Consider the following 24,834-nt stretch of genomic DNA (forward strand, 5'->3'; position numbering starts at 1 on the left):
CATTCAGAAATGAGGATGATATAAAAACAAAATATATCAATATATTTTTTAAAAAAACCTATAATGCCAATGTGCCAGATCATGCCATTCAAAATCTATTAGAAGAAAGCAGAAAGAGTATGAGAACAATAGTCAAGCATAAGGCTACCATGACTATTCACAAGAATGTAAATCTCTGGAATAGCACATTAACAGTTACTCAATAGTATGTCAGTATTTGTAATAGTCCTTATTTATGCTTTTAGTTGAATGGAAATTTACTCTAATTGTGATGTATCCATCATTAAAAATACTTTCCACATTATTTTCCCTCAGAGCTCCAGGTCAAAGTTGTTTCAATCCAAGTCATTGTTCAAGATTTTAACATATATCAAGTTTATATTATTTGAAGATGTATTGTGGATTTGCTCTTTCAAAAGGTAGCTTCTTCTCAGTATCATAGGATTGCCTGCAAATGTATGTTTATATGTATGTTTGTGTGTGCATGTTATACATACACAGACACACATATATATACATACACACACATATATATCTATATATATATTTATTTATATCTATATACATACATATACATTTATATACATACACTCATATATATCTATATTATATGTATTTATACCTATATACATACATACATACACACATATATGTAAAGAAAGAATGCTAGATTTCACATTAGAGGAGCTGGGTCTGAATTTGATTCTTCCACATACTATATGGATAATTAACTCTATAAAATTACTTAAACTTTCTGATTCTCAGTTACCTCAATTATAAAATGAAGGGCAATGAAGTAGAGAATTACTAAGGTACCTTTCAGTGCCAAATCAATAATCTATAAAGGATCTTTTAGGAAACAATTAGTTCAAAATATTAGAGATAATTGTCCAAGGAATTCATACTGTTAGAATATACTGACTACAGGAAGTTAACAAATTCCCCAGGTTCTCTGAGGAAATGGAAGGTTATAGGGTGAACCCAGTGTCATTATAGTTGGACATAGCTATTGTCCCAATTCACATGAAAGTCAGAAATGTGCTTAAACCTCTAAGGGAGAAAAATGAATTCTCCAGTAAACAAGTTCACCCTGGAAGCTGACCAGGCCATACTTATATGCTTTACATCTGGAAATTATTCCCATGAAAGCACTATAGAAACTATAGTGGGTGGCCTGGAACTAATTCTGAAATTGTAAAGGCTATAAGAGTGTAACACATGCCAGACGACAGCCTGACTCAATAAGGCATTTATTTTTTTGTGGGAAGTAAGGAAGAATGTGTAGCCTCTGATTTTGTAGATCTTTCTAGGTGTGATATTTCTGGATTATGCTAGATGTCTTTTTCTACTTTTCTTGAAATTCTCTTGGCTCCATCTTAACTCATTTGTAGAAACAATTCTGCCCATTAATTGCAACACATGCCCAAGCACTGTTGTTTTGCTCAAGGTTATATATTTATTCATTTATTTCATATATATTTATTTAAGAAATTTGGACATAGAGAGTTTATCTTAATTTTCACCATTGTACTTTATAACTCTCAAATGAAAGGCCAGTTGAAATGATGATAGCCATGATTAAGAGTGGAGCAGATTAAAGACATGCTAACAAAAATTTCAAAAAAAATGTTTTTTGTTTTGCTACTGGCTATGTCATTGCATCTTTGACAACAGTAATTAATTCTGTTAAATTCCCCTAATGGGTAATACCTTAAAGATGTATTCATCCAAACTTTATCGAGAATGCATTATACCAATGAGAAAGAATTTTCAATGTTGCTGTGCAACAATTCTATATGTATTTATTTAATTACTTATACCACAAGAGGTGTGTGTATGTGTATGTGTGTTTGATAGGAATGAATAGGAATGGAATAAATTCCAAGCAAAAAGTTTTTGCTATTTGTCTTAATATAGTTCAAATGAGATTCTAGATTCCAGAATAGGGGCTCAGGAAACTCCTGGGAAATTGACTTCAGTTGATATTCAATCCCCTGTGGAGTTTAGTCTAATACTGTAGGACTTACCAAAACAGGGTGATTGGGGATTTGAGCCTCTCTGGAGGCCTCTCCCTTTTAAAAAGCAGGAAGATTAGTCAGGTTCTTACACAATTGTATTTGAGATAATAGTGCTTACATTATTTAAGGGCCAGATTTCAAATAGACCTGTGTAGCATCATTATATTAATCCACTGATTTAAAAAAATGCATAACAGTAATTTGACAACAGAAGAACTGGTTAAAACTTTTCTGCTTGAGTCATCTAGCATTGATTTTTTTGGGGTTCTACCTCCTGAGGATTCTCCAGTGGTTTAAAAAAAAATTAGTAAAACTGTAAAGTAGGGGCTTAGACTAAATGTTCTCTTATTTCCCCTTCCAGTTCTCACATTGTTTGAATCTGAGTCATCTTGACCCCATCCAAATTGCTGAGATGGATTTACTTGTTAGTTAAGATTTAATCTCAAATGGGGCCTGGTTCCTCTAAACTGGATAAAAGATTATCAGGTAATTGTTAAGTATATGTGATGGAAGTATTGTAGTAGAAGTTTGAGTCGATTTTTTGTTCCTTTTACCACTTAATAATTTGTTCCTTTAGAGTTTCTGTAGTTGTGTGGTTCATATTAGTTTTATAGTAACATAGAATATTTCTCTGGTTCAATATTAGTACAGGCTTGCTGGTCTCTTGACTGCTACTGCTTGATGGTTGACACAATAGCATTGAATCTGGAATCAGGAAGATTCCTTGTCCTGAACTCAAATTTGAGTGATCCTGTGTGATCCTGAACAAGTCACTAAACCCTGTTTGCTTCAGTTTCCTCATCTATCAAATGAACTGGAAAAGGAAATAGCAAAGGACTCTTGTATCTTTGCTAAGAAAACCCAATAAAGGGGTCATGGAGAGTTGAACATGACTGAAAAACCATACAACATCTTCTCTTGATGACTTCTCTTGACTATTATTTAGACCAAGGCAACAGCAGCTATCAGTATTATAGACACACAAAAACACTTCTTGAAAGGATGAATAATGGGACTCCTTGGCTTATATTCATTCCGTATAACTTATCAGCATTACTTTGGCTTTATTTCACTTCCCTCACTAGTATTCTGCCCACAATTTTCTTTTCATAAATTGATAGAACATTCCACTAGGCTAATAGAACTGAGACTAAGGGGCATGAATTCTTATGAAAATCAACCAAAAAGTCATAAGAAGAAGAGGCAGAGTTTATGAAGTTTCTTCCAAACCTAATGCCTCATTTTCTTTATTGACCACACCAATTTCACTTAGTCCTTGCTCTCTTGGTACAGAGCTTATTGTTATGACTGCAAAAAAGTTTGTGGTTAAAGCCCTTATTTATGAGAGATTATAAACAAGGCTTTTAGAGGTATATTTTTCAAGATTGTTCCATCAGTTCTGAGCAGAGCTGTTTTGGAAAGAGAGATTTAGATGACCCTTTTTAAAGTGATGATACTTTGAGTAGGAATGCTTCTTCATGATGCTTTTAGCTGTATTGGGGGTGTAGGGTCACTGAAACCTGGGAATCAGAGACACACATATGCTTTAACAGAACTAACTACAATCTGGCAGCACAGGAGCAAACCGTAAATTACCCTGCCAGAGAGATAAGCACATGGCCTGAGTGCTATTCAGCAAAACAGGCCACACCAGGGGGCACTGGGACAATGGAAGCAGATTTGTACAGGTCTTTTCCGCTTTCTCCCCAACACTACTCCTTCCCTTCTTCCTATACCCCTGGCACATTAATGGGAAAGCAAAGCAAATCCCTTAATGAGGGGGAAAACATGTCATGTGAATGTGCCCTCAGAGGACTTCCTGTGGGGAGTACAAAACCTGGAGTCACTTATCCACGAAAAGCCTTCCTGAGGAGCTCAGCATTGATACTTGTTCCTAAGTACCATAATGAGTTCTGAGTTTAGAGTGGGTTCAGACAGCAGGGTTTTTGTTTTACTAATATGGGTCAAAGAATTCATTTCCATTTGCAATCAGACGTAAAAATTATCCAAATTCTAGAAAATGCAAAAGTAGACTTATTATTATTATTTTTTAATATAACAATCTTGATTGGGTACCCTTCTGCATCACTGGTAAGCACAGTATCCCGTCTCATTTTCTAGTACAGAGAAACAATGTCCCATGGGCTAAAGATAAACTTTCTCTTTTTCTCTCCCTCTTCCCTTTTTTTTTTTCCCCTTCTTCCTCTTCCTTTCTCTTTTCTTTCATTCTTAGAGAACTCTAACCCCAAATATTTACTAATATTCAAGGATACCTTAATGATAAAAGTTACTGACCTGGGAATGCAAATTATGCATTGGGAATAAATCCCATGTTTTTCAGCTCAGAAGAATCACCTTTACTTTTTTTTTTTTCCTCTCCTTTTCGGTCAAAATGAATACTTTTATTGGAGAAAAAAATGAAAAGATTAAATATCGTTACATAATAATTATAAAAGACATTGTTCCTTTATAGCTGTATGTAGTTATGTATTTCCTCTTCTGGAAAAGAGACTGACATTTTAAATGTCTTATGTTTGACAGCTGTGGTCAGACATCTCAACAGGCTTGAGCTTGCTCATTAGTGCCACATTAACCTTAACTTTGCCTCAGGCCATTAACTAGCAAACTACACAATTTGACCTTTGTTCTTCTGAGTTTGTCAAGCAGAGTACTAGGCACTGCATTTAATTTGGGTTCTATATTGTGCGTATACTTTCTGGTTTGGAGTGGGAGGAGATGAATCAATACCAATCATTAAACAAAAGAAATGTGTTGTCTAAAACCTACAGATATCCCTTTCATGCACTAGGTTTGGAGGAAGAGAAGATTGTTCTTATGAATTTCCAGGAAACTGACTTTGATTAAATTAGAGATATTCTTCACAAAATCATCTCTGTGAAGATTGACAAATGTTTTGAACTTTGCAACATTATCCTAAAACCTAAGATGAGAATATTTAGAATTTATCTACATGCTCAGCCAGATAAAATTCAGTAGTGATTATACTTTAATCAACAGTCTGTAAATGTTTATTAAGCACCTACTGGGTGTCAGGCGCTGTGCTAAGTACTGGAAATACAAATATTGTATGGCAGTGAGGTCTTCTTGAGTGATAAATTCTCTTTCAGGGTGCCCTATCCCTCATTTAGTCACCAGGCATTTATTAAGCATATGTTATGCAGATCAGGCAAGGTCTGCTGGTGATGGATTAGTTCCTCTTTCCCATCTCTGGAAGTATTGTCTATGGGTCCAACACTACAGAAGAATTTTCAATATGTATCTGTGAAGGGAATGTCCACATTAATGACATCACAAGTACTTTGTTCTCTCCAAATCCCACTCCATACCAACAAGATCAAATGAATGAAAGAATAAACATTTGAGTTCAAATCTAGCCTTGGAAACTGTGTTATTTAATTCAGATCTGCCTCAGTTAATTGAACAATAAAAATGGGGATAAATAATAGCGCCTATTGGGATTGTTGTGAAAATAAAATGATATAATGTTTGTAATGCTTCTGTCTCCTACTATGTGCCAGAAGCATTACAAACATTATATCATTTTATCACATTTTTCACATTTATCACATATCATATTATTATATCACATAGTAGTAACTATATAAATGCAGTATTACTGCTTGCTGAGAGAAATAAAACAAAATGAATTTATATTGTCTTTCAGCCCTTTTCCGCTTTGCTATTTTTAACAGATTATCTTCTTCTGTGGCAGGCAGAACTAGAAATGCATATTGAGAAGTGAGTCTTCTTATTTGGTTATCACACATTTTCAGCAGTGGACAATTCTTTTTTGTTCTGCCTACCTTATGTACTGTAGAAATGATGAAGTGATCACTATGCTGGTCCACGTATCTCCTTTGCTTTCAGTGAGCTCCAGGGAAACAAGGACTGACAACCTGTGCATGAGCAGTTTTGCTGCTGTCTACTTCTTCCATACTCTTCATACACAGAATCTAGAAGTGTTATAACTAGGGATACATATGCATAGCATACACACATTACTTTCCTGATATATACTGTCTGAAATGGTAGACACAGAACTAGAATTGGATTTAGAGGAACCTAAAAGTTAGCTCATGATAGGAAAAACCACTATCTGTAAGTTGTTTATCATAAAACCAATCATTCTACTAAATTTGAGAACTGACTTAATTATTTTATATTTTTAGTTATTTATTATTTTATATTCAAATATCATGAAATCTCAATTTGGATTCAAACTATCTGTGACCTTAAGCAAGCTATTTAGCTTTTGTATGTAGATTTTCTTAGTTATAAAATGAGACTAATAATCCCTATTCATATAAGGTAGCTGAAAGTCAATTAATAAGCATTTGTTAAGTGAATACTATGTGCCAAGAATTGTGCTATCATAGAGAATATGTTTTTAAAAAGAAAATATATAAAAAGCTAACTATATACAAGGAGGTCAGTAGTGGGAACAAAGGAGGAAGAATGTGTGAGACATGGGAGCAGCCAAAGAAAATGCCCGGAGACCAGAGGTGGATTGTCCTGTTCATGGAGCAATCAGGAAGTTGGAATCACTGAATCAGAGAGTGAGTATGGGGAATAAAATGCAAGAAGACAGAAAAAGTAGGAGACTAGTTTATGGAAGGCTTTGAATACTAAAGAGAGCTCTTTGAGGCAATAGGTATTCATTGGCGTTTACTAAGTGTGTGTGTGTGTGTGTGTGTGTGTGTGTGTGTGTGTGTACGTGTGCAACAAGATTGGACCTGAACTTTAGGAAATCACTTTAGAAGCTGAAGGGATTCTATATTGGAGTGAAAAAAGACTTGAGTCAGGCATCCATCTCCACCATAAGACTATTACAACAATCAAGGCATAAAATGAGAGCTTGCACCAGAATGGTGTCAGTGAAGGGAAGAAGACAAATTCAAGAAATGTTGCAAAAATGAAACCCAAAAATTGTGGCAATAGTTCAGATACTGTGGAATCCATGATGAATCCAGTTTGAGATATCTGAAGAGCAGCTGAAAAGACAAGATAGATCAACAGAAAGACTAAGGCAGGAGAGAGAGATTTGAGAATCATCATCATAAAGATAGTAATTAAATACATGGGAGCTGATGAAGTTGCCAGGTAGAAAGAAAGAAAGAAAGTAGAAAGAAAGTTAAGAAAGAAGAGTAAATGGCCCAGGGCAGGACCTTAGAGACATCTGTTATTAGATGGAATGATCTAGAGGAGAATCCTACAAAGGAGGCAAATAAAAGAATGGTCAGAGGGATAGGAGAAAAACCAAAAGAGTGGTATCCCAAAATTCTAGAGAGAAGATCAGAAGAGATATAGGACCATAACCATTAAGGATGGAAGGAATAAATGTAGGTTTTTTTTCTAAGTACAGAAAACATGAGCATGAAGCAAGCAATAGGAAATGGACTGAGAGTGAATATAAATACACACATATAAATTCATAAGACTCTATGTAAATATATAATGTCATTCTGTGTGCCTTTGTTTCCTCAACTTATAAGAGAATTGGAATAATGTATTGGAAGGCATTATGACACCATGATATTTAGAATCTAGATTTAGAGTCTAAAATAACTGGGTACAAATCTTATTTCTTCTATGTAGTATCTTTATGACCTAAGTGAGTATTAATCTAACATTTAATTTCTACAGAGTTCAGTTTCCTTTTCTATCAAAGAATTACTACTTTGAGCTCTGAATCTGAGATCCTATAATATTATGATCAAGAGGAATCTTTCCTGATGTAACTCTATGACAAATCAGTGATATTATACATGAAATGTTAATTGTGATCATTTTCCATGTTTGCAGATGGTACTAAAAAGTTAATGTATAATGGGACATTAGGCAACTGATGGTACAGTAGATAGAGTGCTGGGCCTGGAGTCAGAGAGATTTGAATTCAAATCCATCCTCGAATCACAATCTTTATTTGCCTCAGTTTCCTCATCTATAAAATGGTATCTCTAATAATAGTATATCTACTCTTCTGGGTTGTTGTGAGGATCAAATGAGTTAATAATTACAAAAAACTTAGCATAATGTCTGGCACAAATTGGTATGTAATTTAAGCTATGAATATTTTGTTATTACTTTCAAGGCTAGCTGATTTCTTTTAGTTTGCAACTATAATACCTATTTCCTTGGACTCCTGACAAATATGCTTCCTCTTAGGATAATTGGTAATTCTGTACATAACTCCCATCTCTGCTACACCACAGATAGGAATATACAATTATAGTTTTCTAATTATCAAAGCAATGGTTGTATTTCAACATGGTTTGTTATTTTGAATTATCGTTCATATTGATTTTGCCACAGTAAATGGAACTTGAATATACTTCTGCTTGTGAGTTTTGAGTAAATGTTAGTTTTTGAGTAAATAGTTTTCATATCTCTAGTTGATATGTCTTCTCTTTGTCTCATTTTGAATTAAGTTCCATGTCTGAACACATCCTCAACTTCTTACTCTTAGTAACTTTAGCTTTCTTTAAAATTCAAGATACAGTATCCTAAACAATTTTTTTTTAGTCTTATACATTGTCAAATAATATCTAATTGTTCCATTAGCTTGTCCAGTCATAGATATAGACCTATTCACTTCTGAATTGTCATCAGAGAGCAATTAACCAGGTTTATCATTGTAAAAAAGTATTTATTAATAAGCAGCTGATTGTACCCAGAAATATGCTAATAACTGTACTGATGTAATTTTGATAATCCAGTCAGTCATTTAGAGTTTAGATATTTATATGACAAATAATATTTTAAATTTTACTGAATCATTGTCTGCATACTCAAACAAATTAGTCCATTTTGCTGGCCTGTTAATGGGCCTATCATTTGAATTGATCTATTAATGAAAGATTTTTTAAACTTCTTTTCAGCCTAACATTCAGCTAGTAATCAGGTAGTAGTATCAGTTAATTAATTTAGTCAGGAAAGAAAATTGGCTTGTGTTTGTTGACAGTCTAATTATTATTTTTATTCTTTAGGAAGGTTCTTCTTAGGTTCATATTACATAAAGAAAAATTGGTTGTGTGTGTCTCAAGAGAGAGCTCAGTTAAGAATGCTTATGTATCCCTACGTGTCTGAACAGTGATAGTCTCTTCTTTATGGAAAGTCTGGGACATCAGCATTTCTCCTGATAGCAACAATAGATGAAAGACATTTTGACAAAAACCTAATGAAATTTAAGAAGCCAAATGGTCCCTAAAGAAATGTTATTTAGGTCTAGAGAAATTTAAAGGCTTTCTTTACATAGTGAAAAAGTTCATTGTGCTGAAATATAAGAATGAATTTAAACTTACAGCACTGAAGGGGAAAAAAGAAGCAGGATTGCTACATTTACTGAGAAAGAATATTGAAATCCTGTTCAATGAGCACAAACATGATTAGAGGAATCCACAATAAAGCTAAATTCTAGGTATTGTATATAACAATATGCGGCATTTTTATGGGCCATTATTATAGATTTTTGGTGTTAATTGTTTTCTTTGTTTCTCTGTTCAGAGAATTTATCAACAGCCTGCGTCTATACAAGACTTTTTATGGTGGCCTGGCTGATCAACTTTGTGTTAATGAATTAGCTGCTGCTGATGGACTACCCTGTTGGAATGGAGGAGATGTAGTCAAAAGGTAGTTTATCTTTTTTTGTTGTTGTTGTTCTGTTTAATGCTAATAGACATTTATTTTCCTTCTGTTCTTTTTTTCCCCTGGTTTCTAGTTGTGTGTGTACATTGTGTATGTGTGTATGTGTGTATGTGTGTGTGTGTGTGTGTGTGTGTGTGTATTTGTATGTGTGTGTGAGAGAGAGAGAAAGAGAGGGAGAGGGAAAAGGAGAGGGAGATGGAGACAAAGGGAGAAGAGAAAGAGCTTCTTTTCTGATGTGAATTGGGTAGTATATTATGTTTTTAAAAGTAACATTTTTATAAGTAAATCAGGAAGCTATTTTTTAAGTGTCTATAATGTTGTAGGTTCTACACAAAGAAAGGAGAAACATAATGAGAAAGCATACAACTATGTACAAAATTTGTCTCTGTACATGTATGTGTATATACACATACTACATATGTATGTATTTATATATATATATGTACAAGATGCCTACATTTGTATATACATGCATATGTGTGTATATGAACAATTTAATCACATAATATAATGTATAATTAGATTTGGGATAGTCACAAATATATTTTTATATGATTAGAATAGGAGTAATCTCAGAAAAGGCAGAATAGAGGAGATTGATAAAAGTCTTCTTATAGACGATAGGATTTTTAGCTGAGATTTGAAGAAAGTCAGAGAAGAAGTAGAAATGAAGAGCAAGGTAGCTCTAAGTATGAAGGACAGTCAATGAAAACACTTAAGAGACAGACTATTGTGTGTGTGGAATATCAAGGATACTAGTCTAACTGGGTGCAGAGAATTTAATGGGCAATAAAAAGTATGAAAACTGGAAAGTTAGGAGGAACCAGGTTAAGAAATTCTGAAAAACTAAATAGAGGATTTTATATTTGCTATCTGAACATAATATTTATTGACTATTTTGATGAAATACTCTGAACTGTATTGTAGCTAGTTCAATTTGACATCTGGGTGGAGGATGGATTGGAATAGAGAGGGAAAAGTCTTTGCACATTAATTAAGCTAGCTTGTCCTCTTTACTAACCATGCTTTTTCTAGTCCACTCTTCTTACTAAGTCTCATCCAACTTTTGAATCCACTAATTTCTGTATCCTCTTAATATTTTAAGACTATGTGTTTGAATGAATGAAAAAATGAAAACAATATCTATTAAGTGCTTTGCATGTCATAAACTGCTTTTGGAATATCATATTTGTATATAGACATGACAATGTAAACTTGTGAATATATTATAGTTATAGGGAAGGCCAGATTTGTGTTAATAAATGTGTGTAACCTTAAACAATTTGCTTCCGCTCTCAGTTTTTTTATAAGTAACATTAGGGAGAGGAGGAAGGAGGAAGGGAAGGAAGAAAAAAAACATGTATTTATTAATAGTATCTCATTTGATCCTCACAAACAACTTGATAAGGTAGGTTCTATTGTTACCCATCTGGCATTTGAAGTCACTGTCAAAAGCCAGATTAATATCTGAGTTAATACTCAGGTCTTCCAAACTTCCAGTCTAGAACTCTATTTACTTACAACCTAGCTGACCTTTCAAATCTTTTCCTCTTAGAAAACTATGATCCTGTATCCTCCCAATGCTTTTTCCAGTGCTCTTTTTATTACCCAATAGTGACTCTCCAAGGAGCAAAATTCACCTATAATGTTTTTATAGTATCATAGAATAAAGTATAATAAAATTATAATATAGCAATAATAATTAAGTTATCAATAATAATAATAACAATATCTTATGTGATATTTTTAACCACATTATGGCTTCTCTCTGAAAATATAAATTGAATAGTACTTTCCTACCAAAGGGACTTTTTTCATTGAAATTTCCTTATACCAGAGATATCACAAGTCTCAACAAATAGAAACATTTTTCCATAACACTTTCATATACAATATTATTTTATTACTTTTCCAATAATCATTTTGTCATTCATATTCAAAATATTTATAGAGGTCTGATGACATTTTTTAAAATGCCAATAAGGAAACTGAGATTTGGAAAATTTGTCGCTGTTTTCAGTGAATAAAATGTAATATAAAACAACACAATAGTATAACATACCATAATGTAATGTCATAACATAACATTCCTATTCCTAGAACCCACTACCACCACCACAAGAACAAACCACCACTTTATTTATTTATTTTTGCAAAACAGTGGAGGTTAAATGACTTGTCCAAAACCCCACAGCTAAATGTTAAGTGTCTGAGTTCACTTTGGAACTCAGGTCCTCCTGACTTAATGGCCAGTGCTCTATCCATTGCACAATTTAGTTGTACTCAAACTAATACTTTAAAAGTAGTTTATATGACTTTAGGATCAGCATTATCTCCTGGGGAGCTTCTACTAGGTAAATGGTTGCACAAAAATATTTGATCCATTGTATCTCCCAGTATTTGTCTGCTTTATGTGATTCTTGTTCATATGTCCCCTTCTTGTATCTATTTAATTTGTTCTTATGAGATTTTATTTCCTTTTGCATTCTGAACATCCCTTGTACAATGTTATAAAAGTTCTCTAGTCTGTCATCTGCATTTTTTATTCTGCCATCTGGGCATTTGGTAAGAATTTTAAATAATATTGTTGGACTTATTCTTGTGGTAGTCTATCAAATATATCTCCTTGTGTTGAATACAAATTATAGATAATTACCTTTGTGGGTGACCTTTTATAGGCATTTCAATGCTGAGTATTAGTGTTGTATTTGAAACTTTCTTCATATAGTCACATGTCCTTATTGTTATTTTCAAAACCAAACCAATTTTCATTGAAATATAAATGCATACTATATAATACATGCAGGAGGTCAATATATCATTCAATTGATTATTTGGAAGGAAAGAAAAGAATAAGGATTTATTAGTTAAAATTGTGCTAAGCACAAATATGATTTCTTTTAATCCTCAGAGCAACCTGAGAGCTAGGTTTTTTTTTTTTTAGTATCCTCATTTGTATGGTTCTTGCTTTTCTTTCTTTCTTTTTCCTCCCACTACTCCTCCTCTTCCTTCTCCTTTTCCTTTTACTCTTCCTCCTCTTCCTTTTTTTTTTCTTTTTACAACATTGCTTTTTGTTAATGGGAATATTCTTAAGTGCAAAATGAAAAGCCTTACTGAAATCCAGATAAATTGCACATATTTGGGTCTTCTCTTCTGTCCAGTTTATCACATTATCATAGAGTAAAACAATTCTTTTAGAAACAAATGAATTGCTGCTGATTGTTGATTTGCCCTCCTGTCCTCCCAGATATTAAACCTAAACTAACAGTTTTTTTTTTTTAAACCAGGACTTCTTCTTTTCCTAATTTGTTTCAGGTGGCAGATCTATTTTTGGTGTCACTTTCTAAGGATTTTTGTCCTTTTTGAATTCTCAAAATCTGGCCAGTAGTATATAAGTACCTAGTTGTCATGTTGCTAAATCTCAAAAATTGGAAGACATCAATTCATCGTCTTTTCTTATTCTTGTTTGTTTTTCCTTTTTCTTCTAACAGATGACACTTTTCAGTTATCTACTCATCTCTTAATTATTTTAAAATGAGGATAGACATGAAAAAGACATCAAAGTACCTTTAATTTTGTCATCTCCCTTATGTTTTCCTCTCCTATCAGGTAGATGGCATTTTCTTGTTCATTTTCTTTTTAATTGCATAATTTGATGTACTTTTTTCTTTATTACCTATTCTCTACCTTGTAAGCTACATTTTCTTTCAAACTGTTCCTTTAGTTTTCTTGGCCCCTTACACCTGGTACTACTTTTTGTATTCTTTAGAAGCCTCGCTTAATTTCCTTTCAAGTCTTGGTTTGGTTCTGAGTTTAGTTAACTTGGCAGTCAGTTCCCTTCCCTTCCCTTCTGATGTGTTGAGTTAATTTAATCTTGTGGCCACAGACTAGTCATTTAACTGGCAGTCACCTTTCTGATGTTTCTATATCTCTTAAATCATACTTCTCTATACTCTTAGATTGTTGAAAGCTACTTTCTTGAAATCCTTTTTCTTTATCATGATCACATACATATTCACAAGGACAGTCATTGCTACTAAGTATGATTGATAGATAATCTTATGGATTTTTTTTTTTTGCCTTTTAATATCTCTTAGTCTATTGTGATGTCAGAAAATTTCCACCTTTAGCCCATTCTTGAAATTAGGATATTATTTGCAGAAGGCAATTCAAAATTATGTTTGCCTATCAGATTTAAACAGTAATATATTCTGCATGTTGCAGAGATTAGTTTATTAGCTAAGCACTTGAATGAAGAAGAGGTGGACAAGAAAGGTTTGGAATATGGAGGCCAGACATGCTGTGGTACAAGGTGAGATTCTTCAGGTCTGGAGATGGGGGAGGAGTGCTAGGAAGAAAAAAAAAAAAACTTTCATATTTTTGTTGTTTTAAAAAATGTAGATTTCTTCTCTTCTTGGTATTAGGACCATAAGTGTTATCATGTTTACCAAAGATTTGGCTACACTGTGAAATGCTCATCTAATTTCTTCTCTCATAGATGAAATCAAAACCAGCCCTACTTGATTTTGCCATCAAAATTTATAATTTTTTCCTAATATCTTATTAAGTGGGTTTTACACAGTAATATTTTGAGATGGCACATATTTGACTAGTTCATATCTATCATCATTACCATTTCAGGACCAAGAGAAACTTTGAATTGATTAAAGAAATTCTAATTTGTTCTCTTAATGCTTCTTAGGATGTTAATGATAATGATGATAATGTTACTACAACAACAATAGGAACTACTGATGCTGCTACTATTGGTACTACTTCCACTTATCCCTGTCATTTATACATCCCTTTAAGGTTTGTAAATTGCTTTACACATATATATACAGTCCTAACAATAACCTTGTGAAATATGAGCTATAATTTCCACATTTTATAAACGAAGAAACTGAAGCACAGAAAGGTTAAGTGACTTCTCCAGGATTACATAGATAATGTGTCTGAATCAGAATTTTAAATTCCATGATCTAATTGTAGTTTTATAATACGTATTGCTCTATTTTTTTCCCTTCCCGCCTCCACCTTAACCCTGACATAACATATTTCAAAACTGTCTCATTTCAAAACTAAAACTAAACAAAACATGCTCTGGATGGATCATTGGATATGGTGGTCAAAGATTCTGATTTGAATTCTGAATTTTTTAGTTATCACCAAAAGATCTGAGATAAATCACTTCATCTCTTTATAAAATGAAGCCCAATGGGATCATCATGAGTGTAGAATTTGTACTTAATTCAAATTCCGTACTTAGCTAATTAAGATCTGCATGACTTCAGGCAAATCTTTGAGGCTCAGTTTCCCTAAGTGTAAAATAAGATAATTGAATTAAATGACTCTAAAGGGTCAAATCCAAATCTAGAATTACAATCCCTTTATCTTGAATATCTCTCCAAACTTTGAGTTATGCAATGCCTTGGTTATTTTTTTTTCCTTTTATGTGCTGAATAAGATGTACCTGCCACTCTACCATCCAAGTCTTGTGTATTTCTTCCCCGCTTCATACTTCAGGTTTTCTTTCCCCCTCAGAAAATCATAACTTTGTTTCTGAGTAAAAATCATCTTATTTTTGGCTTTCATATATACTTTATGTTTTTATATGAATAATTCACATAATAGAGTCCTCTTCTTCACCACACTCTCCCACTTCAGCCTAATAAAAAACTTTCCACTTTTACTTTGAATTGGTTCTTTCCTCATTCACTCAGTAATTTGTTGACCTTGGGACTTTGTCAGTTCATCTGCACTGTACTTCACTTAAAGGTTAGTCACCCACTCTACCCCCTTCTGGATGAGCCAGAATCTTCATTTCCAAATGAAGGAGTATGTAAAGGTTAAGAGCTGCTGAGAGTTGCAAGTAGTTGGGAGGTTGTAGCTTCAGATTTTGATGGCTCATGTTACTATAGTTACTATTCTGAATGTTGCTTTTCTTTAAGCTTTATATAAGAACAAAATAAAATGTTCCTAGTCAATGCATCAAACCATTTCCTTTGATTATGAAGAATGATAATATGCCTCATACCTATTACATATCTTCAGGTTCTCCAGGGAGTGATAAAAGTAAAGATACAAAGACAAAATGATATAAAGGTAAACCAAATACTTTTTTTATATAACCAGTCACTTGGGACTCATCATTCCTCAGTTCAGTCACATAGTCCATCCTAATGAACTACCAGGCAACTGAAAATAAATCTTTGAAATGATTATAAATCTCACCATAGCACACACAATATATTGTTTTGGATGACAAGAAGGTTTAAGTCTTAAAAAGTTTGCCATTTTCTTCTTTTCTTTGAATTCCCAAAACTTATAACTTATGTTATAAGTTAGAATGTCCAAAAGAAAATTAGATTGAAGTATCAGTAATCACTTTATGACAGTTAGTCTCCCTAGGTTTTTCTTGGTACAGTGACACTAAACTAAACTCTTCCATGTTTTACTTGCTTTCCTCCAAATATTGTATGTTTGCTTGGGTGGAGTATGAAAAAATGGGAACCCTTAATTATCTTCTATATTTTTTGTCAGAAAAAAGAAAAAATAATTTTTTAGTACATTTGATTAGAGAGCATCAATGTATACTGAATAGATCAAATATCTGAATAAAGGTGTGTCACATACCAAAAAACATACTCATCTTAAAACCTACAATGTTATTCAATCCAGGTCAACGTGTATTAGATCCTGAATATTTTTATTCTAGAATTTTTCTAATGCGTGAATGTTTTTAGAAAATTCTGCTATGTGCAAATGCAAAAAAGCATTTGTTAAGACACTTCTCCACTTTCCAATAATTCTGTTTTAGTATATTACCTTTTGCCATGATATAGACTTCAGGTCTGTGGTTCATTAAAGACCACCTATTTATTTAGGTTTTATCATCATTTCCTATTTCAACACGAAAAGCTTTCCTAATAGTGATTTTTTAGTTGATTAATACAGGAAGTACAGGAAAAAATATGGCAAAAATGCTCAGAATGTCTAAGCCTTCAAATATTCATGATAAAAACATCACTTTGACTTAACTGGTATCACTAAATTTCCCTCCCTTACCACAAAGTCTCTTTGTTGACTGACACATTTTGCAAAGCAGATAAAAATTAAATTATGGCTTTGAATTGAAATGACTTTGGTAAATACTTATTTGAAATTTACCTTGTAAAATATAACATTTTCCATCAAGAACTCCTGTCATATAAGAATGGAGTTTTCAACACTAAACTACCAACCTCTTCAGTAAAATACCAAAGTTGATGTGGGACATAGGTCTAGATGACTTATCTTGTCAACATGAATGCTTCTCATTGAATCTTTGCCAGAATGTTGAACTCTGTTATTTGGCATACTTTCAAGGTTGAGCACTAATAGCCACTAGGGTCTCTGTGTTGAGGTAGAATTGGCTATTACTATATACACATATGTGACTCTCTTTCTTTGGTGACAGGAGTTTTTGATGGGGTAGAGGAAGGAAGAAAAAGACAAAAAATTCCAGGGAAGTATATAAATACAATTTATTCTTATCTTTCAAAGTTTATTCACTAATCTCAGTTAAGCAAATACTTATGAAGTGCCTCATTTTTAGAGCAGACTGCTAAGTTGTAAAGAAAGTATAATCAAAATAGATCTTGGAAAGTGGTATGCTGCTAAGTGCTAAACAACTGAAAAACTTAAACTATTACATATTTTCAGGTTTAATTTGTATTAACACTTCCTTCCACCATTTTCTTAAATCTAGACAATCAGCAAAACAAAACTCCCATCATGGTTTAGTAGTATTTGCTGATTTCTAAACTATAAATACTCATAATGACCATTTAACAATCTACTTGAGAGCTGGTACAAGGTTCCTCCAGCATCCCACTGGCCTTGGTTGTCAAGGACATTGAAATCTATTAGGAGACTGTAGTGTATTAAAAGTTAAATGGAATGCAAAATTATGCAAAATAACTGCATGAGAAGTGCACATGTAGTAAGTACGTGGGTATCTATGTTGGAGAAAGCCCAATGTGCAGACCTAGGAATAATCATGAAAAACTTCCTTTGATTTGGATTTAAAAGAAATAATAAGGATTCAACAGGTACATGTGGGTAAAGAAGACAATTCAGTTTATGTATTATGTTTTACAATATTTACTTCGTTCTGTGATAATGTGAGCCTGTTTTTTGTTGTTTATGACACCATTTAGGGTGTCATTTCCTTCTCTTGATGTTATAAATAATCAAATGACCCTTGGCAGAAAAATAGTTTCTCACTCCTGCTGTAATGGAAGCTGTTTCTATACAAATGCACAAAAAAGCAAAATAAATATGCATATATATAAATATATGCATGCATGGGTGCATGTTTATATATACTTGTAAGTAGTATATAGCATAATGCTATATGCTACATGCATTTTATGAATATATTATATATACATATATATCTACACATACAGTAATGCTGTTAAAAAATGTATTGATTTTAGGACACATTCAAGTTTTATAAAAGTCCGATTTCAAAATTGTATCAGTAAGCGAGAGGAAAAAGGAAAACTTGTATCTGAATTCACCTAGTATAAATGTTTATTTTCATAAAGTTCAAGAAATTTAGCTGAGACCTGTCAGAGAACCAGGGTCTAGAACTGGACAACTGTTTTCCAAATGTGGGAAATGAATGTATATATAAACCTCCAACTCCATGAATTATTTGCTTTAGAAAATCTCTGAAGCCAGCCACCTACAGAAATAAGTTGTCAGAGCTCAGCATGCCCAGTACTTAGAGGTAGGCTTGGTACAATAGATCAAAATCTACTATAACTTCACCCCTTTATCGTATTTTGCTTGTCTAAGTGAGAACATTCAACAATATCTACAAACTTATCAGTGGGAACAATCAAATGGATACATTAGAAGTGTCTGTTTATTTAGTGAATAGACCAGTACAAACAAAACATTTTCCCTGCAACGGGTTATCTTCTCTAGCCATTTTTCCCCCATTTTTTATATTATTGCTTAAAGAAAATAAAGTAAATAAGGCCACTGTCAAAAATCTGTCTTGTCCTGGTAAAGGCAGAGAGATCTTCATCGTCCACTTTTGTATGACATTACTTATTAATTATCAGTATTTCACAGTCACTTGTAATTTTGCTTCACACTTCCATTTAAAGCACAAAGATCATTTTTAGCATATGGAAAAAGCTACAGATTTAGGTTTGCAATTCAATCTGTTGGACTCCTAGTTGATTTTGAGAATAGAGAAAATATTATAGAAAAAAAGAAGATGAAATAATGATTAAATCACATAATAAGGCATGATTTGTTATGATAATATCCTGGTATATTATTGCTGCAGTCACTAAATGATGTTTCCTTTAGGCAAATAGCATTTTCTGGAAATCTGGAACCTCAGAGCTTTTAAATATAATTTCAGATTTCTTAAGGGGCAACTGAATGGGAGACATAAGACTGGACATTCTGTATAGTCAAATGCATTAGGACACTTAGGAAGAATTATTATGCATGCTTATGATTTGTTACAGTGTCTCTGGTTAAAATGCAATTTTGTTCTTCTTATATGTAAAAATCAAAGAGTTTTTAACTTTGTGTCTACATTGTTAAAAAGCAAGAATATTTATTTCTTTTTAGCTGGAAAGTTATAGAAGCATATGATGTGGTAAGTTTTGAAGATTGTCCCCTTTTCATTTGTTAAATGTGGAAATTGAGTTGGTTAGGAACATTGATTCCCGGTTCAAGTTTTGTCTTTTCCCTATTTGTGAGATCTTGGTATGACACTTTTTAGGTATTATCTTCTTCTCTAAAATAAATGTATAGCATTAGCTACTCCAGCCCTTACTGCCTGAAGACGAGGTTGGTTACATTTCACTTCTACCCATAGTTCTCTGGCACTCTTAAATGGACTAAGGTGTCTCTGCTTTCTGCCATTACTTTAGCCTCTCCCAGCGGTGTTCTTTCAATTGCAGGAGTGGGTCCCCTCTCTTCCAGTTCCATATAACAATTAACAGATTTATTTTTACAAAGAAATGTTTACTTAAAATAAATTATTATAAATATAGACATTCACTTCTTTCTATACTTCAGTTTATAACTGTCTCTGCAACTCTGTCTTTTTCTCTCCTTACTCTTCTTTTTTTTCTCTCTCCTCCCCCTTCTCCTTATCAGTCTCTTTCTCTGTTTCTCTACTACACAACTCTTGAGAACTTTCCCTATATGCCATTGACAGTACAATTGAACCTTATATGAAACTTATACAATTTTCACAAAGTTTAATACTCTGGTAACTTTAGGCAGCCCTATTACATAAGGGCACTCCAGTCGCCACTTATTTTCTGTACCTTGTTCCTGTATTTAGAAAGTTGTTGGAAACAGAAGAAATCAAAATGGTAAAGTGGACAATATTTGGTTAAGTCTCTTAAATTGAGTTCAGCTGGGTGAATGCTGCATTGCCTTGTGCTGAGTGATTCTTATTGGAGCGCTGCCAACAAATGGGTCAAGGAAACAGTGACAGTCAAGTCAACCATTCCAATTTGCTTTCCATCTATGCACATAATAGTTATATTTGATGCTTGCTTTCCCAGGAATCTGATCATTATTTATTGTTACTTCTTCAATAAACTATTGTAGTATTTCAAGCATGTGTGATATAATCAATGTGGATGATATGCCTCCACTGAATCAAATTGCAACTTGTTTTCTACAATTTTGTCTATAGTTTTCAACAATTGGTTTGTATTCTTCTATATCCTTTCTCAATTTAGTTTGGTCCTCAGCTATCACACATACTGTTTGCTTCTGACCTGTACTTGAAGCTTTTCTAAGTAGGGGAACATCTGCTAGAATTTAACATTCTCTTTCCTTCCCCATCCATAGACTTTCAAAATTCAATCAACTCCATGTCAAAATGAGAAGGAGAAGGAGTTTAATTGTAGTTCACTATTGCAAAAAAAAGACACAGAAGAATCCGAAGATAGTCATCAGAAGATGATTTTTTGCTATTCTCAACTTCCTGGTATTATTCATATTTCTCTCTTGCTTTTTTGATCTTTCTCTCTAGGACTTAGAATCTGCTATGCTGCCAAAGGTAATTTTTAAACTTATTGGGTTATTAGTGTTCTATACCATCCAGGCTAATATACCTCTTCATTAGCTTAGATCTTAAAGATCTTAGTAAGTCATTGTCACCAGGATAATACACTATGACCAAGTAGGATTTATACCAGGAATGCAGGGCTGGTTCAATATTAGGAAAACTATTAGCATAATTGACTATATCAATAACCAAACAAACAAAAACCACATGATCATCTCAATAGATGCAGAAAAAGCATTTGATAAAATCCAACATCCATTCCTAATAAAAACACTTGAGAGCATAGGAATAAATGGACTTTTCCTTAAAATAGTCAGGAGCATATATTTAAAACCATCAGTAAGCATCATATGCAATGGGGAAAAACTGGAACCTTTCCCAGTAAGATCTGGAGTGAAGCAAGGTTGCCCACTATCACCATTATTATTTAATATCGTATTAGAAACACTAGCCTCGGCAATAAGAGTCGAGAAAGATATAAAAGGAATTAGAGTAGGCAATGAGGAAACCAAACTATCACTCTTTGCAGATGATATGATGGTATACCTAGAGAACCCCAGAGATTCTACCAAAAAGCTATTGGAAATAATTCATAATTTTAGCAAAGTAGCAGGCTACAAAATAAATCCCCATAAATCCTCAGCATTTTTATACATCACCAACAAAACCCAACAGCAAGAGATACAAAGAGAAATTCCATTCAAAATAACTGTTGATACCATAAAATATTTGGGAATCTATCTACCAAAGGAAAGTCAGGAATTATATGAGCAAAATTATAAAAAAGTCTCCACACAAATAAAGTCAGACTTAAATAATTGGAAAAATATTAAGTGCTCTTGGATCGGCCGAGCGAACATAATAAAGATGACAATACTCCCTAAACTAATCTATTTATTTAGTGCTATACCAATCAGACTTCCAAGAAAATATTTTATTGATCTAGAAAAAATAACAACAAAATTCATATGGAACAATAAAAAGTCGAGAATCTCAAGGGAATTAATGAAAAAAAAATCAAATGAAGGTGGCCTAGCTGTACCTGATCTAAAATTATATTATAAAGCAGCAGTCACCAGAACCATTTGGTATTGGCTAAGAAATAGATTAGTGGATCAGTGGAAAAGGCTAGGCTCACAAGACAGAATAGTCAATTATAACAATCTAGTGTTTGACAAACCCAAAGCCCCTAACTTCTGGGAAAAGAATTCATTATTTGATAAAAACTGCTGGGATAATTGGAAATTAGTATGGCAGAAATTAGGCATGGACCCACACTTAACACCATATACCAAGATAAGATCAAAATGGGTCTATGACCTAGGCATAAAGAACGAGATTATAAATAAATTAGAGGAACATAGAATAGTTTATCTCTCAGACTTGTGGAGGAGAAAGAAATTTGTGACCAAAGATGAACTAGAGACCATTACTGATCACAGAATAGAAAATTTCGATTACATCAAATTAAAAAGCCTTTGTACAAATAAAACTAATGCAAACAAGATTAGAAGGGAAGCAACAAACTGGGAAAACATTTTCACAGTTAAAGGTTCTGATAAAGGCCTCATTTCCAAAATATATAGAGAACTGACTCAAATTTATAAGAAATCAAGCCATTCTCCAATTGATAAATGGTCAAAGGATATGAACAGACAATTTTCAGAGGATGAGATTGAAACTATTACCACTCATATGAAAGAGTGTTCCAGATCATTATTGATCAGAGAAATGCAAATTAAGACAACTCTGAGATACCACTACACACCTGTCAGATTGGCTAAGATGACAGGAAAAAATAATGATGAATGTTGGAGGGGATGTGGGAAAACTGGGACACTAATGCATTGTTGGTGGAGTTGTGAACGAATCCAACCATTCTGGAGAGCAATCTGGAATTATGCCCAAAAAATTATCAAAATGTGCATATCCTTTGATCCAGCAGTGTTTCTATTGGGCTTATATCCCAAAGAAATACTAAAGAAGGGAAAGGGACCTGTATGTGCCAAAATGTTTGTAGCAGCCCTGTTTGTAGTGGCTAGAAACTGGAAAATGAATGGATGCCCATCAATTGGAGAATGGCTGGGTAAATTGTGGTATATGAATGTTATGGAATATTATTGTTCTATAAGAAATGACCAGCAGGATGAATACAGAGAGGCTTGGAGAGACCTACATGAACTGATGCTAAGTGAAATGAGCAGAACCAGGAGATCATTATACACTTCGACAACGATATTGTATGAGGACATATTTTGATGGAAGTGGATTTCTTTGACAAAGAGACCTGAGTTTCAATTGATAAATGACGGACAAAAGCAGCTACACCCAAAGAAAGAACACTGGGAAACGAATGTGAACTATCTGCATTTTTGTTTTTCTTCCCGGATTATTTATACCTTCCGAATCCAATTCTCCCTACGCAACAAGAGAACTGTTCGGTTCTGCAAACATATATTGTATCTAGGATATACTGCAACATATCCAACATATAAAGGACTGCTTGCCATCTAGGGGAGGGGGTGGAGGGAGGGAGGGGAAAAAAATCGGAACAGAAATGAGTGTCAATATAATGTAATTATTAAATAAAAAAAAATTTAAAAAAAAAAAAAAGATCTTAGTAAGTCACCACATTATTCTAGCACTTAGCATGATGCCTGGCACATAGTAGGCACTTAATGATTGTTTGATTAATTCATCCCACTTTGTCAGAACTTAATTCTGATATTATTAGACTACATGATTCAAAAGGCAATTTTCTCATTTATTACCATATAACATTTTTTTCTAGTGATATATCACGTAAAAATATAAATTCCAACCTTATATTTGATGCAGATGACTCAAAGTAATGAAATAAAAGGTATTGTATCACATTTCTACCTTAGTATTTTTTAGAATATGTGTTAACCTTTTTTCCCCTATATCCACACTTCATGTCCTTCAGAATCCCCAAACTCCCAGCACAGTAGCCCAAAATTATCTTGCACAAAGAAACTATTTTAGAAACCATGGATAGTTTGACTTGACTTTGCCCTCTAGTGGATTGTTCAGGGATCTAGCTGTGAGCCCTCTGGGAAAGAAAACCAGAAAAGTAGTTTTTAGGACTTCAATAGAGAATTTTTTAATTCAAGGAACCACACTTTTTAAATGTCTTGGTAATTGCTTGTTATTGGAATAATTTGTGTGTATATATTTATATTTATATATGTATTTCTCCAGAGCAGTTTTGATATTTTTCTTTTTAATAAAGAGCTGAATAAATATACACAGGGAAAGTCTACTAGTAAATGACAGTCCAAAGACACATGTTAAAATGCTTGATAATTGTGTGACTGTATACAATGAAAGCTTGAGTTGTATTTTATTGAGGCTTACTGTATTGGTCGGGATAAGGTCCTAAAGAGAGAGTGACATGCATCTCTGCATAAATACATTTCTAATCTCTATATAGATATATGCATATATGTATACATTTTCTTAGCAAAGACACTGGAGTGATTACCATTTTCTTCTCCAGCTCATTTTACAGATAAGGAAACTGAGGCAACAGGGTTAAATGACTTGACCAGGGTTACACAAACTAATAAATGCCTGAGGTCAAGTTTGAATGCCAAAAGGTATGTCTTCCTGACTCTAGGCCCAGTGCACTCTCTACTGTACTGCTTAGCTTCTCCAATAATAATTGTGTACTCTTCAATATGGAAAAATAGCTTTAATATGGGTTTATTTGTATTATTTTGGGAACATACTCAGGAAAGCAATTTATCTTTTGTCATCATCAGCAATAATAGAATTTTAAAGAAATAAGTTAAGAATGGAAATTAACATTGATATTAAAATGTCTTTTCAACTTCAGACTTGAGAGGAACATTCTTTGATAAAGTCTCTCAAATTCATCTGATTCTACAATTACTAAGCCCTATTCTATAAAAGATTTCTTGTCTACTAGTTTGATTAAGAGCAAGCTATTTGTTGAGTAGAGAAATAACAGGACAAACAGCTAATTAGAAATTTATTCATGCAGAGATGCAAGTCACTCTCTCT

General features: G+C 33.3%; 1 protein-coding gene across 1 annotated transcript in view; it reads left to right on the top strand.

Moving 5' to 3' along the window:
- LOC127557076 (glypican-5-like) overlaps positions 1 to 24,834 on the top strand; it is a 646,856-nt gene that overhangs the window by 76,628 nt on the left and 545,394 nt on the right. The window contains exon 4 of the mRNA XM_051990541.1: positions 9,543 to 9,668. Within this exon, the coding sequence (XP_051846501.1) occupies positions 9,543 to 9,668 (126 nt within the window). The remainder of the gene's footprint in view (positions 1 to 9,542; positions 9,669 to 24,834) is intronic.

Source organism: Antechinus flavipes, chromosome 3, assembly GCF_016432865.1.
Source record: "Antechinus flavipes isolate AdamAnt ecotype Samford, QLD, Australia chromosome 3, AdamAnt_v2, whole genome shotgun sequence".
Lineage (NCBI taxonomy): Eukaryota > Metazoa > Chordata > Mammalia > Dasyuromorphia > Dasyuridae > Antechinus > Antechinus flavipes.